Consider the following 14,393-nt stretch of genomic DNA (forward strand, 5'->3'; position numbering starts at 1 on the left):
CCCCCCCCCCCCCCCCCCCCCCCGGGCTCAGCTCATTCCCTCTATGCTTATTTTGCCTCCTCCATCAAAGGCTTCTCTTTTCAGTTGTATTGAAGGGGGACCAACAGTTGGGAGCTGAGTTGAAGAAGAGCGTAAAATGTTGAAAGCCAAGAACATTTTTTTTTCTTCTTTGATTTTTAGGGGGGCGACATCAAACCCTGATATTTATCATTGATATTTTAAATAGTGTATCATTTTAATTTACTACAGAACTCATGCAGCTCAGGATGCACTGAGGATATTTGGTAAGAAAACATTCTGTCTTCAATGTGTCTGATGAATATGTTGTATTTTAGTTCTGGTTCCTGTTCACGCTCACATTTTACAGAGGAGTAAACATGAAGTCATACAGACTGACAGGTAACTTGTTAATTTGACAGTTTTGGCATTTGTCATCCACGTGGTGAAATCAAATTCTGGTAACTGAAGTTTATGTTAATGCTTCTGATGTATATTTATGTCTTTTGGTGTCACAAAGAGCTGAATAACGGATTATAAGGTGTATTATTATTAGTATTATTGGACTCCAAATTGACCGTGTGACATAAGTATTGACTAACAGGCAGGACGAAAAAGAGGCGTTTTGTACACTCACACACTTTAATGACAAAGTACACACAGTAACATTCATGCATGGCGGTTTTACAGCTTTTGATCCATTAATCAGCGAAAATGCCTGCGCGTACATGCATAGGATGGTTATCAAATGATTTGCATAAATACAATGTTGGCCTTGCTTGGCAGGCAGATTCTGGCGATGTCACAAGATCACGTGAGAATGACACGAAAAATCAATCTCATCAGGCTTCAGGTCACGCGTTTGTGTCCAGCAAGCCTGTGAGGAGCTACTGGGAGCTAAAGGCGTGGCTTAGGTCTGTGTGTGACGTCGATGGTGTCTCCTACAGAGGTTAGCGCTGATGCTGGAATAGCATCAGTTATATCAGACCTGGAGAGTATTTCTTCACTCACAGAAAAACCATCTCTCGATCGGCAAGAAGTTTGATTGACAGATGGTTCATCTAATCAACTGCCAAGCATTTTTTTCGAGAGTGCCTACCCGTTTCCAAACAGTTTCCAATGACGACTTCTCAGGTGGTTCTGTGTAACAGTGTGTTACATTTCACAATCTCAGGCTCGTCTTGTTCAGACAGAAATGATGCAGCATAAATGCAGAGCTTGACGGTGAAATGGTTTCATATTTCCTGTCAAGTGCTGCAGTGGAGTGAAGTATAGGCCACAATGAGACAGAGATAGTGGGAATAAAGCTCAAATGTTGCAGCTTTCCTGACTCCGGCACCGTCAGGAGATTTTTAAGGGATTGAATACAAGGACGAAGTTCTTTTTTCTTCCTCTTTTGTTAGCTTCCTCTTGGGAAAGCTGGTCCCGCTCTCTCGTCCATCTCCAGCTCTCTCGGTTTCGCTTGCAGAGGCCGAGCTAAGCCGCTTGGGACGGCCCAAGAGTCCGTGCTGACGTAAACCTTTCAAGGGAGCTTTTCTTAACTCACTGTGCGTGTGTGTAAAGGAATTGATACGGTAGGCTTTCAGGACCGAATTTCGAGGAGTGTATGTGTGTGTGTGTGTGTGTGTGTGTGTGTAAGATTGGTGCAGTGCTCATACAAGAGACGCCTGATTTAGTTCAAGGATATTTTTCGGCTGATAATCCACCACACAATAATGTTTAATACATCATTTTAACCTCACGTAGAAATGCGCACGCCGCCATGGATTTATTTCCTCAGAAAACCGTACACACTTCTAGCCTGTAAAACATAGTGATAAACCGGCACTTACAGCCAAATGGCAGTGAAGTATTACAAAAAAAATGCTGGTGTCATTGTTTTTGATTTAACATGATCACAGTGCTTCTAATACTGCCATGAGATGAGTTGACTTGTGGAAGGTATGTGATATATTAACCGACTTAAATTAAGCTAAAGTACCTTGTTCTCTTTTCATACGCTGACCTGGCAGTTTGTTGGTTTAAAGCTAATTTCAAACGAAGGATTTCTATTTAACTCACCTTACTATTATATTATATTTAAATGTTTTTCTTTCACTACTAAACTCTTGACTTGACTTTGACCTTGACTCAAAAATGCATTTATTCCAAAATGTTGCATAAAAACCAAACATGGAAGTGAAATAATGGCAACAAAAGCAAGCAGCCATGCGACCTTAAACGCTTTAGCCGAACCACTTTTGTTAATATGGTTGCCTCCTCCGAGATCAATTGTGTCTTTACCATGTGTGGCCTTCAGGGGCAGACTCTAAAGCTGCATTTATGTTATTTCAATGAGCGAGCATGTTCACAGCTATTCTTTTTTCCTGACTGCCCAGGAAATGGTCTGTGAAAACTAATCCGTCAATTATTGTGAGCTTTGATCCCCTCTCCCTCTATTCTCCCCCCTTTTCTCTCACCGTCCCCTGCTTCAAATCGTATCACTTCAGTGCGCACGGATCTTTTTCTGCCACGAGCCAAGTTGAATCAGCCGGAGAGCTATTGACACAGTAAAGCCGAATTCAACACAAGGAGGAGCGCATCGACAAACACATTAGACACGAGAAGTTAAAACAAAATACAATGAAACCATGGTGCACAGATTACACTCGCCCTCAAACAGACCCAGTGTGTGGAAGAGCTTATAAAAGCTTATAGATTTTTTTAATAGGTGGTATTAGCGAGTTTAGGCCATAAGGGAAACTGAGTCAATGGTGTGGAAGATCAGAAAGCAGGTCGTGTGAGTTCAATTTAATCTTCAGCGCCCCCATCGATCAAACAGTTTGAAGGGGGGGTGTGTCTGAAAACTGGAGGCAAGGGGTTTGCAAATTTACTGGAGACAAATTCATGTTGATGCAGAAGAAATGTTTGCATAATCCCGAACATGGGAATGGGTGGATTATCGTCACAATGATACAGAGATTAATTAGGAAATCATAGCCTCTAGTCTTCTCATATCAGTACGACTTGCAAATGAACAGATTCACGATACACGACATGATAGTTGACTTTTATGCAGTTTTGGCCGTGTACGTAATATCTCTGTCGCGCAGTGTGCCTTTTAGAAAGGTCCCCCTCATAAACTGAGAGTGCTATCAAACACTTGCAGGCTGTTTTTTGAGTGGAAAGATATGAGGTGAGAAGAGAGATGGCAGAAAAAAAGAATGGAGAGACAATTGTGAGAAGCCAGAGATCAAAGCAGAAAGAGATGGATGGTTAAGATGAAAAGAGTTCCATCCCATAATACTTTCCTGTGAGGTGTTTTTCCTCAAATAGGGGGGAAATCAATGATTCAGATGTGACCACACTTATGTCCGTGCACCGTCTCATCATTAGAGGCATCTAAACCCCGCTGCACGCTGCACCTCCCTGCCAATAATACCTATTGATTCAATTCAAATGAGCTCTGCTTCTTTTAAACGCTTTTTGTCAAGAAAAGGATGACTCAGCAGGTTTTGGCGTGTCTGAGGTCTTTATTGGTCAGCACACAATATCAGAGGCAAGTGGGGATTGCACACATTTGAAACCGCAGCATGAAGATGATGCACTACAAGTGGCAGCATCATCTCGTATAAGATAGATGAGTTAATAGGTGTAAAGTCAAGTTGGCAGCATTTTTGTGCTTTTTTAAAATGATAAATTCGTTTTAAGTTCAGATAAGACGAGCAGGCACAGCACATTGGCCATCTTGGTCTAAAACCTAGAGGGTAAACAAGAAAAGTACCGGCTATTTTGTACTCAATTAAACATGTGTTGTACTTATCTGCATATAAGGAGTAATGTTAACAAAGTTACTACACCTAGAAATACAGCAGTTAAATAAAATCACAACAGCATCAGTGCAACACAACGGATTATTCCATTAGCCTCGATGTTTTCATACCTTGTCCTGCAGAATATACACGTACACTCTATCTGCGTGAGCAAGTGGCTCTGCTGTTTCCAACGCTGGCTGTAATCTGCGTCCCCTCAGAGAGCGCCTGTGTTCTCGACCTATTAAAAACGGCCACAGCGGTGTCATGGTCGTTAAGGCAAACACAATTAGTGGAGCCATTAACAATGGGAATTAATTTGCTGTCACACCCTCCCTGTACTGTCTTCTATTGTTGCTGTCAAATACCCCCCCGACCTCCAACCTTTACAGAACAGCACAAAAAAAGACCTTTAGTATCAAACTTTCTAGATTCTGGCTAGCCGACAAATTCTGTGTATCGAACGATTTCACTTTGCAGCACAAAGAACAGATTTTAGTGTGCTTGAGGTGAACCAGCAGTCACGCTGCTGGTATGTAGGAAGACATAGAGGTCACCTTGTTTTCTCTGTCCTCTCCCAAGGGACAGACAGGAGGGGAAGCAGACAGAGATGAGGGCAGGCAGATGTCCTGCAGGGCGGAAGATCAAAAGGCAACATGGGGAGTGATAAGGGATGGAGGGCTGGTTGCTGCTGGGAATGTGGGCCTAGCTTTCTCATCTTTATGTTTCACCTCCCTCTTCTCCATCCTTCCCGTGTCCAGGGATGAGGCTACGGCATATGGAAAAGCGGCTGCTCTTTTCACTGGCTACATCTTCTGACGGCAAGAGTAATCGAGCAAACAGCTCTCTTGCACAGCACACCGTGCATGTAGGACCCGGATTAAAGGAGGGGGGGGGGGGGGGGGGGGGGGTGGAGGGGGGGGGGAAAAACGTGGGAAAAGGGGAAAAAGGGAAAGGAGAGAAGGGGGGGGGGGGGGGGAAGGGATGATACTGAAGGATGAGATGGATGAGGCCGTAAAATCAAGAATGTGAAGAATGCGAGGCAGCGTCCAGGTTGAGAGGGAGGACACACGGATGTAGGGAGGAAAGTGAATGCACTCATGGCTTTCTCACATGCACATTAAAATTTGATATCCCTGCTCTTTCCTTGCTACATTTCAGTATCACATTTGAATTATAGCCACACTTCCTGCAAATTGTCAAATCGGCCAAAATGTGAGGACAACCTCAACATTGTAGGAAGTTGTAGGACAAAACTTTGAACTGAAGTATTTTATTCTTTTGCAGCAAGGGAGGAATCAGTTGGTCAACGATATTTATGATTAAAGAAAGTGTTCACATTCACTGCTTCTCATCAAAACACACTCGGCCTCATGCAAGGTCCTTATAAATGAACACTGCAGCAGCATTGTGTACACATGGACCCAGAAAGAAGTAGACATTGCATGCTGCAGCTGTGAGTGTGATACAACGTTTCCTTGGTGAGAAAGAGTCAAAAAAACAGGGAGAAGCAGGTCGCTACAGCCATGAGGCAGAGAAGCCAATCTGGCGAAACAGAGACTGCTGACGGCGATATATACTGGGGCTGATGGCTAATGGGAAGCACGTGTGAAGGGGAGGCAAATGGTCAGGTGATGAGCTAGAATGGGAAATACACTTCTGCTGTAATTGATTCCAAGGGATGGATGTAACCTGGAAAATGACACTCAAATAAGAAGGAAAACCAGAGGAAAGATCTCAACTTTTAGATTTTTTTATTCATTTGGATCTGCATTATCAAAATTTTATACAGCTCAAATATAATAGTAGCACTAAAAACAGCGTATACTGTATATCCCAATCCAAAATCATGTAGTCAGATATGATGTCGTAGAAGATGTTCTATTTGGAGAGGGGCTGGTGTTCTGTGCCATTTGGTATTTATTTTAAACTCTTTTATAAAACAGTTTTACTTGTTAAATGCACAATGTCTGATGGCTTACCATTCCACATTTTCGCTCCTCTGAACATAACAGCACGTTTGCCTTGCGCTAGTTTTTGAAACAGGAAGTGAACAACTTTCAGAACATGATGACCTCCTTTTCACAGTTTCTATCATTCTGCTTCTACTCTTCATCACACAGCAACCAAACAGTGCTCCACCAGTTCTGCTGCCCTGCCCCAGAGGCCCCTGAGGGGGAGACTTCTACCGCCTGTGTCCCCAGGTAAGACCACCGCATCCTTCTAACATCGGCACAATGTTTTTTTTTTCTTTTACTTCTTTCCGTACTTTGAACAATATATTTTTTTGTAAGTTTGAAATGCAGCCACTTATCATGCATCCTGTTAATAGCGGTGCTGCAGGAGCTACTTTAAGGCAACACAACTACCCCAGCAGTGTCATCTAAGTTGAAGTGGTTGTAAATGCTTCAGGGACAATTTGAACTTCTCAAACTCCATGATCACAATGAGCCAATACGGGCGAGACTCTCTTGGGTTTTGGGTCTCGTTGAGGCTTTGAGGTTGTTTTAGTGCTTGCGAGTGTTAGTCAGACTGTCAAGATGAATCACCACAATAGTGATGTCTAAATCAATCACACCGAGATCCAATTTCCTGGACAATGGCCAAGTGCTTGCTTGTAATTGGAAACATATTACATTGAGTTTAGCAAGCAAAGCTTGATTATACTGTTATCTCTTCATGTCAGATTGGCACATGGCAGCGATACATCCAGTGGAAATCCAACCGTGTGCACACATCAATTCCAGAAGTCTCTTTTACTGCCAAAGAAGTATTTAAAGTCAGACAATTCAAAATCTCGGATGTTAGTTTGATGTGATAATTTGCATCCACTGTCCTGAGGAATATGAAAAAAGAACCAACTAATAGTTAGCTACTTGTGCTACCTCTGCCTTTGTACGACAGCTTTGAGGGGGCATGATAATTGATATTTGATGTTGAATGGGCAGTCTGGAAAATATAGAATTAAATAAGCAAGTACAAAAAGAAATAACAATCGCCTTTGACAAGGTATTATCTCGCTCCTTTCGAGCTGAATTGGAAGCACAAAATATAGTTTGCCTCCTGCTTTTATGAAACAAAGTGCACTCTGGAGTTTCACTGAAAATGATGGCGTTCATCTGGCATCAGTAGCAATTAAGTCATCTGCCCGGAAATGGTTTGTTTTATGTGGACTGCTAGTTTCACAGGAATCTTTTACTGCATTGTATGAAGTTGGCAGAAAATAGAAGATAAGCAAACACGTATTAATGGCAAATTATTGTCCCCCCCCCCCCAGTGTCGGAAATAATAAGTGTCAGGCCTACTTTAAACACTTGAGAGGTGCTTTTTTTAAAATCAGTCATTCGGTTAACGTAGAGGTGGAGTCAGAGCAGTGAACTCTTATTATTGGCTTTGTTTGCCACTTTAAAGAGCTGCTTCATAAAGCTATTTATCAGATAAATTCTCAAACGACCGACTCAAAACCCAAGTCTCTTACAGCTCCTGTTGTCACAAGTGTCACTTCATGCCTCTAAATACATGAGATTGGAGAGGCAGTGGTTAAAACCAGACAGGAGTGACTTTCATAAAATCAAAGCTGGAGGGACAAGAATCGACCGTAGTTCAGCAACTTGAACTTTGCTCGATAGAAGCGGTTTGTTGCTGTTGTGTTTTGTGATTGCTTTGTGCTTAGGGGCCATTAGCTAAAGGTGCTAACAAAGTGCACAACAGAAGGTCTCTGCTAACTTGTCAACCCCTGTAACTCCTCAAAACAACCCCTCCCCCCCCACACACACTCCCCTTACTGCCAACCTCTGAAGCAAACCACTTCAAAGCAGGACTCTCTGGGGTCTCCACAGAAAGCAGCTTGTGGTTGTGTCTTTCTTTTTTTTGTTGTTCTTGTCGCGTCTTATCTCTTTTTAAAAGCTGTATTCTGTTGTTGTTGATTTCTGTATTTCCGCATTGTTGTCAGTAACTTGTCGATCACTCACTCACGTGGCATCACCGCATCGCATCACAGCGACATGACTCCACATAGCACCCCCACAACCCCATCGCATCCATCACCAGCCATGTTCACTTCATTCGGGCTTGTCTCTCCACTGTGGTCACGTTAAGTTTGAAAGAGTCATGTATGAATACAACCATGTAACAAAAGTGTAACTATGCAATGTAAAAAAAGCTACCATAATGCATTGATGTGTGTACTGTAGGGTTTTTCCCATGCTGGTAACTGGTGAGCCTTCTTGTTGACACATGTAATGCATCTGTGTTCATGTGAAAAAAAAAAAAAGTTCTTATCATGTTGCATGCTTTGGCTTGGCAGTGATCAGAACATAGCCCCCTGTCTATCTGTGTGTGTGTGTGTGTGTGTGTGTGTGTGTGTGTGTGTGTGTGTGTGTGTTAATGTCCGTGTGTGCCAGTGTGTCACTACGGTACACACAGCAGTCGTTAGATAATTGACATGCTCCAGGAAAACACACAACACTGTGCACACCCCTTAGATCAGCAGGGGGATCCGTAATGATAGACTGGCAGGAGAGTCACACAACTTAAACTCTCTGAATCCCAGACTTTGTCCCCCCCCCCACATGCTTTTGGGAATGTGGCCTACAACTGGAGCATCATTGTCTTTACATTTTTCTTACATTTTGGCAAATTGTCATGATTAAAAGTGTGCCGAATTAGCTATTAGCATTTCCTGTTGCAATGTACCCACGGATGTAAAAAAGTGCTGATCGTAATGCAGGTTCCGGAGCTTTAAGGAGCACCTTTTTTTCTATGAATTCTAAGTGGATTTATTGATATTTGTTCGCAACAGACATAAAAGATAATGACATCTTCAGAAAGTGTCGGTTACACTCAATCTAAAAATGTGTGTATTGTGTGTTTAGATTTAACTCCCAGAAGAAGGAATGCAATTTTTGTTGACGCAAACCGCAGCTATTGTTTGAGAATTACTGAAACCCTGCAAAAATCGACAAAAGCCTCTCATAAAAATAAACGCGTGTGAATTCTGTTATTTGGCATGATTGAGGGGATCCACTCGCCACTTAACAAGGCCTGATTAACATATATAAAGGCCAACTCATTGCCTCGTTGTGCGCTGCCTCCACTTCAGGATGTAATGAAACCTTGTTTCACTCACTGAACCTGGCAGACAAAGTGCAATCATTGATATTTCATTTGCACCGCTCTTTCTACTGAGAGCAATTCAACCCTCTGAGTCAGAGGGGTCAGCTCAGAAAAGGGCACCGGCGTGCACTTCTACAACAACTCAGTCTACTGATTTGAAGCCATACTTGCTCTTGGTTTGTGCCTGTCTGCATCTGGGGGAGCTTTGTCCGATCAGTTAGGACGCGGGGAAACAAGCAGGTAATAACATGGTGTATGTGGGATCATTTAAATGAGGAAGGAACTCGGAAGTTGTGAACTGAAAAGAGAGTTGAGGATTTCACTGTCACGTATAATGAGGACCCATACGGAGGTTGGAATCTCACCCTGACAGTCTGGTCACTCATGCCAAGCTTTAAGGAGGCACCAGAGGGTTAAGGGACAATAGTGGATTTGTATTCAGGGTCACCAAGTCAGATCTATAATCACTCATGGAAGGGGCTGATGGTTGCGGCATGGCCACAGCCTTTAAATTAGTAGTGTGAGCCATCTTCTGCTGCAGTGTTCTTAAATTGCACACGGGAGTTTTTGTTGTTACTTTTACAGTTCCATAAGGGGCCGTATACGTTTAACTTTATGCTCTGCAGCAAAACTGAGAACTGCTGCGGTCAACACAGAGGGCCCCAGAAACCTCATAGATGGAAGGAGAGCATTATTAGAATATTCTAGCATGGAGAATGGCCCCGCAGAAGAGCTATAAATAATGACACTCAGGAATATGCCTGGTGGACAAGCCGCAGGTAGAATCGTTACGTTTTTAAATGGCTGCTGTGTGTTTTTGTGTGTTTGCAAGAGTCCACTTTTAGAACATGAAACCTCTCCAGTCTTTAGGGTGAAAATGAGCACAATTGCGCTGTATTTGAGCTATCTAAAAGATTCACATACAAATGCTCATTGCTACACACTCATTCATGAATATTGCCAGAGTTTCCAAGTGACAGTATGTGTACACTGATGAGGAAAACATCGCAAGAAACTGCGTCTGCTCGCTCTTGATAACACGTTTGAAAGCACAAATTTATGTTCACAGTTTGGTGCCACTGTGTGAAGTTTACTCAAGTGTGTGGGATCTCATCCAAATCATTTCTCAAGTGTTACAACGAAACCGTTGCACGTGAACTCCCACTTCAGAAAAAAATGGTGATAACGGCAGTGTTGTCCCATCAACACAAACGGATGTGTACAGTATATATAAATGCTATGAGTGCAGCTGCTTTCTCAGTGATCTGGTCCAGTAAAGTAGCCAATAACTTGTTGGCTAGGGTTGGTTAGAGTTGTCACTTAAAAACGTATATAAGGTGTGTGGTGCAACATCTGGCTCTGTTAGAGCACGATGCAGCTGAAATGGCCCAGACAAAAGGGCACATTACTGCCATATGGACTGACAAAATATTGGTGATGCTAGCTTTTCAAGAAGAGCAATTATTTTGTGAATAAAGGTAATGTTCATTCATTTCTGGTATTAAATCTAAACCAGTCAGAAAAGAGGAGATGCAGACGGATCAAAGATGTCGGACACCAAACTACCTTTAGATAAATAGTGTAGGTTTTAAGTCTGGTCTTGATCAATGTGGTGTATTTTTAATCCACATATCATGGTCCAGGAGGTTGAAACCTGCACTTTCAGGCCAACCTGTGCCTCACTTAACGACTGGTCACATCAGCATGTAAAATGGCATAATTTTGCATCGATTTCAATGAATTCCAATGGATATGATGTGATTAGTGGATTCGCCCGTGGGGGAAAAAGTAAATGAACAATAGCAATTGACAAGTGCTGACCTTTTGAGGGGAATTATTAATCTGTGAATGAGGCAAGTGGCCTGGCAGGAGAAGTGAAAGCTATAAACGTATTATTTCATTTCCTGCAAGTTGTCAAGTGTAAATAAAACAAAATATGTACCTTATTTATTAGAGCACATTTCTGGAATAGCATCCCAGACACACAGACTAATGTCTACCAGAACAACGTCGATAATCAAGACTTTATATGTATTGGAATGTACCACTACTTGCATATAAAATGTTTTAAGTCTTAATGCTTGCAGGTTAAATTTGGCTTAGAAAGTAAATAGTTCAAGTAAGTAACAATTTCTCTTCATGGCTGAGTCATCCCCTTAATGATGGAGCTGATTGGATAGTAAACACTCACTGTTTTGGTCACAGAGTTAAATATAGATGGACCAGTCAGCCTTTGGCAGGTGGCAGCACATATTTTTGGCATTATACTCGAGCCTGTCGGCGATTCAGCTGCCAAACCGACTGCTTTCCCCCACCAGCTCGCTGTGTGCACAGAGAGACTGACATCTTGCTCACCATCTAAAACTTCTTTTAAATTAGTCCTCCTGCTGTGCTCCCGACAAACGACTTGCACACACATATACACACCAACGCCTTAATGAGGTATGCTATGCTAATTAGCTCACACAATCTGCCGTAATGATTTTTAACCTTCTCGGAGAGGGAGTTAGTTATCAATTTCATGAACCTCCTCTACTTTCTTTGGATTTAGAGAATCTTAATGAAGGCATGACAATTAAATTAAAGATTATTTTGGGAGTAATGGTTTGTAAAACCACTCACCCAAAATTCTAAAGTATGATTTGTGGGTTCATTTAGACCTCATCAGAAGAAAATTGTGGTGATCTGCACTTTTTAACCCACAGTGCAATTAAAGTTTACAACCTTATCTTTTATGATAGGCTATAAATCATGCTAAAGTAGAGGGAAGGCGGGATTAAACACTGCATCTGGTGAAGCATATGTGTTTAGTGAAGCATAAAAAGAAGGACAACACATTGGGGTTGTTGCCAGATCAGACTTAGGAAGGCTGGTGTTCATTTTCATCTGCACCTCCAAAACATCCTTGATCATATACAGGAATAAAATGTCCGATGCCTTGAGTGTTCAAGATGAAGCTGACACCTTGAGAGATCACAGTGGGGAGAATGATGGCGTTTCTGCAGGAAATGAATTCACCTCTGGTCGTGACAAGAGTAGACAGCTGTGCCGTCTCGCCAAGACACCCTTTTCTCGAATCATCGGAATTAATAATAAACCGAGCTAATTAGTGGAGTCATGCCAAATGAAAAGGTGACGTGGGGATGACGCAGCTGGAAATGCTTCGTCACCATGGGTATAGCAACTGGGGGAGAACTACATGAACCATGATGCATTGAGGCAGCCGGAGGAGCTGATCAAATGATTGATCTGTTGTGTTGGAGGACGTTCAGGGGCATGTTGGGAACGTGCGCCTGAAGCTCTTTTTAGTCATTCAGGACTTGCCTTTGAGATGTGCCACACACACACACACACACACACACACACGCATGCACACACACACACGCACGCACAAACACTTACACTGTACAGAGCTTTAAGATCTGCTTTTGTCCTCACACCAGCAGACTCCCAGCGTTAGTCTCACCTGTGCATCCACAAATTAGATTTCACCCGCGTGGTATACCCTCGACCACAGTTCACCAGATCTCTCTCCCCTCGTCGCCCCATGATTTAATAACTGTCCTCATCTGCCTCTGCCCATGTCTCTCTCTGCGTCGCATGCTGCCTCAGCTGGAGGAAGTGACCTTGTCGGCTTGCTGTTCCGTTGTCATGGGAACAGAGTGCACAGCAGGGAGATGTGGGACGAGATGTGGGACGTTCGTCAGGAGTGTCTGTGCACATGTGGTTGAATTTGTTTTTGTCCTCCGTTATTGCGGAAGTCCCAGCGCCACCTTGTTTTATTTCCCTGTTTTTTGCTCTCGTCATTTTCCTACTGGCTCAAAGGGTTTGTCTCTTGGCCAATCAGAGAAGCACTCATGTGTGATTCTCCCCAGGGGCCGAGCTCCTCTTCAAACACATCCTCTGGGGTTTGAATTCACCCGAAAATTGAAATCAGCACTCAGCAGCATTGTGAATGAATGAAAGCATATTTTACAGAGTGTGAGTGCTTGGAGTAATTTCTAATTAAAGTGATGCTGCGACTAATTTATTTCCACCCCTAAGGCGTGATTTATGCTAGACTCTTACCACAAAACAGTGATACCAGATCTGCTCATGCCCAGCCGCATGATCATCGACGTCATTCACTGTTTTTGATGCATGTAGGCCTTGATTAGGCACAAATAAAGAGCAACTTTATTCGTTGCTCTGCCGCATTCCTGCAGTGTCACGTCAGCCCTCTCTTTAGCAGAACAGCGGTACAGCGGTGAGCGTCAAACGTTCAGATCTGAGAGCTTCTCCTCCTCTTCGCTCTGCAGCTTATCTCAGCATTGTGAAGCGAGCGGAGGGGTTTTTATTACAGAGGAGATTTAATAAAAGCACAACATTTTGATGACTTTGCTGCAGCGTCTCATGTGTGTCTCCGAATCAGCAGTCTTTTTTCAGCCTCTGTATAAATGTCAGGGCTTGGTATACTTAGATCTTCTTTGACGCACACATACTGCTTTTAAAGGCAGAATGAAAGCTATTGATAGCAATGTAGCGTAATATGATTTTCACAGGGGCACTGCGTTCATTTTACGTGTCAAAGTGAGTTTGCAAGCAATGAGGAGTGCTGCTCAACCTGTGAAATCAGTTGTTTAATGTCTTCTCTGACTCTGGAGGAGCGTTGTCAAGAAAACCCTCATGATCATCTGGTTTATAACAGAAAGTCTGAGGTTTGGTTGAATTTAAAAGATTTAGATAATGCTAGATTAGATACTACTACTACTAATACAATTTATAATGATAAACTTTATTTATGTGGCACCATTCCATAACGAGGTTTATGAGGTGCGAGGATAAAAAACAACAAGCAATCATGAAAGTGCTAATCGTAAAACAATAAGAACAATAGCACCATCGATAAAACCATAAAAATGAATCAAAAGGACATAAAACATATTAATAAATCATTACAATTGAACAATAAACAATGGTGTGGGAAGGTAAAACAGAAGGATCACAGACTATAGACTATAAGTGCATTTTAAGTGTTAAATGAAGAGATAGACTTAGCCATCCTCATTTTCTAGATTTTCTGCAGAGGCAGGAAATACACTGCACCATGTTCAACAATGGATTTGGTCATTTAACTGACTCACTGGTCCCTGGAGGCACGGCTACTGCCAGAATACCCACTGAAATATGCTGCGGGAAGTAATGACAAAACCATAAATACAGCACATTTTGATTTTCTGCAGAGGCAGGCAGTGAATAATAATAATAAAATACACATTAAATGACTCTTTTTGGGGTTTCTGATCATTTTTCATCCCTTGCTGCACCACGCTCAACAATGGTTTTGGTCCTTGGGACCGACTCACTCGTCCCTAGAGGCACAGCTCCTGCCATCATGTCCAGACTTACCATGCAGCACCTAATAACCATTCTGTGCTAGCAGAGTCACTGCTCGAAAAACCAACAATAAATGCACATTTTTTTTCCGAAAACGTTAGAATGAGGCAATCA

At 42.5% G+C, this 14,393-nt stretch overlaps 1 protein-coding gene across 5 annotated transcripts in view; it reads left to right on the forward strand.

The window, feature by feature from the left end:
- Window positions 1-14,393, forward strand: part of iqsec3a (IQ motif and Sec7 domain ArfGEF 3a) — a 79,061-nt gene that overhangs the window by 9,647 nt on the left and 55,021 nt on the right. For all 5 annotated transcript variants that reach the window (XM_031859148.1, XM_031859150.1, XM_031859151.1 and 2 more), the window contains one exon: window positions 5,912-5,992. In XM_031859148.1, coding sequence (XP_031715008.1) covers window positions 5,912-5,992 — 81 coding nt within the window. Of the gene's footprint in view, window positions 1-5,911; window positions 5,993-14,393 lie in introns of those variants that run through there.

Source organism: Anarrhichthys ocellatus, unplaced genomic scaffold (genome assembly GCF_004355925.1).
Source record: "Anarrhichthys ocellatus isolate YVR2014 unplaced genomic scaffold, GSC_Weel_1.0 scaffold21, whole genome shotgun sequence".
In the NCBI taxonomy this organism is placed as follows: domain Eukaryota; kingdom Metazoa; phylum Chordata; class Actinopteri; order Perciformes; family Anarhichadidae; genus Anarrhichthys; species Anarrhichthys ocellatus.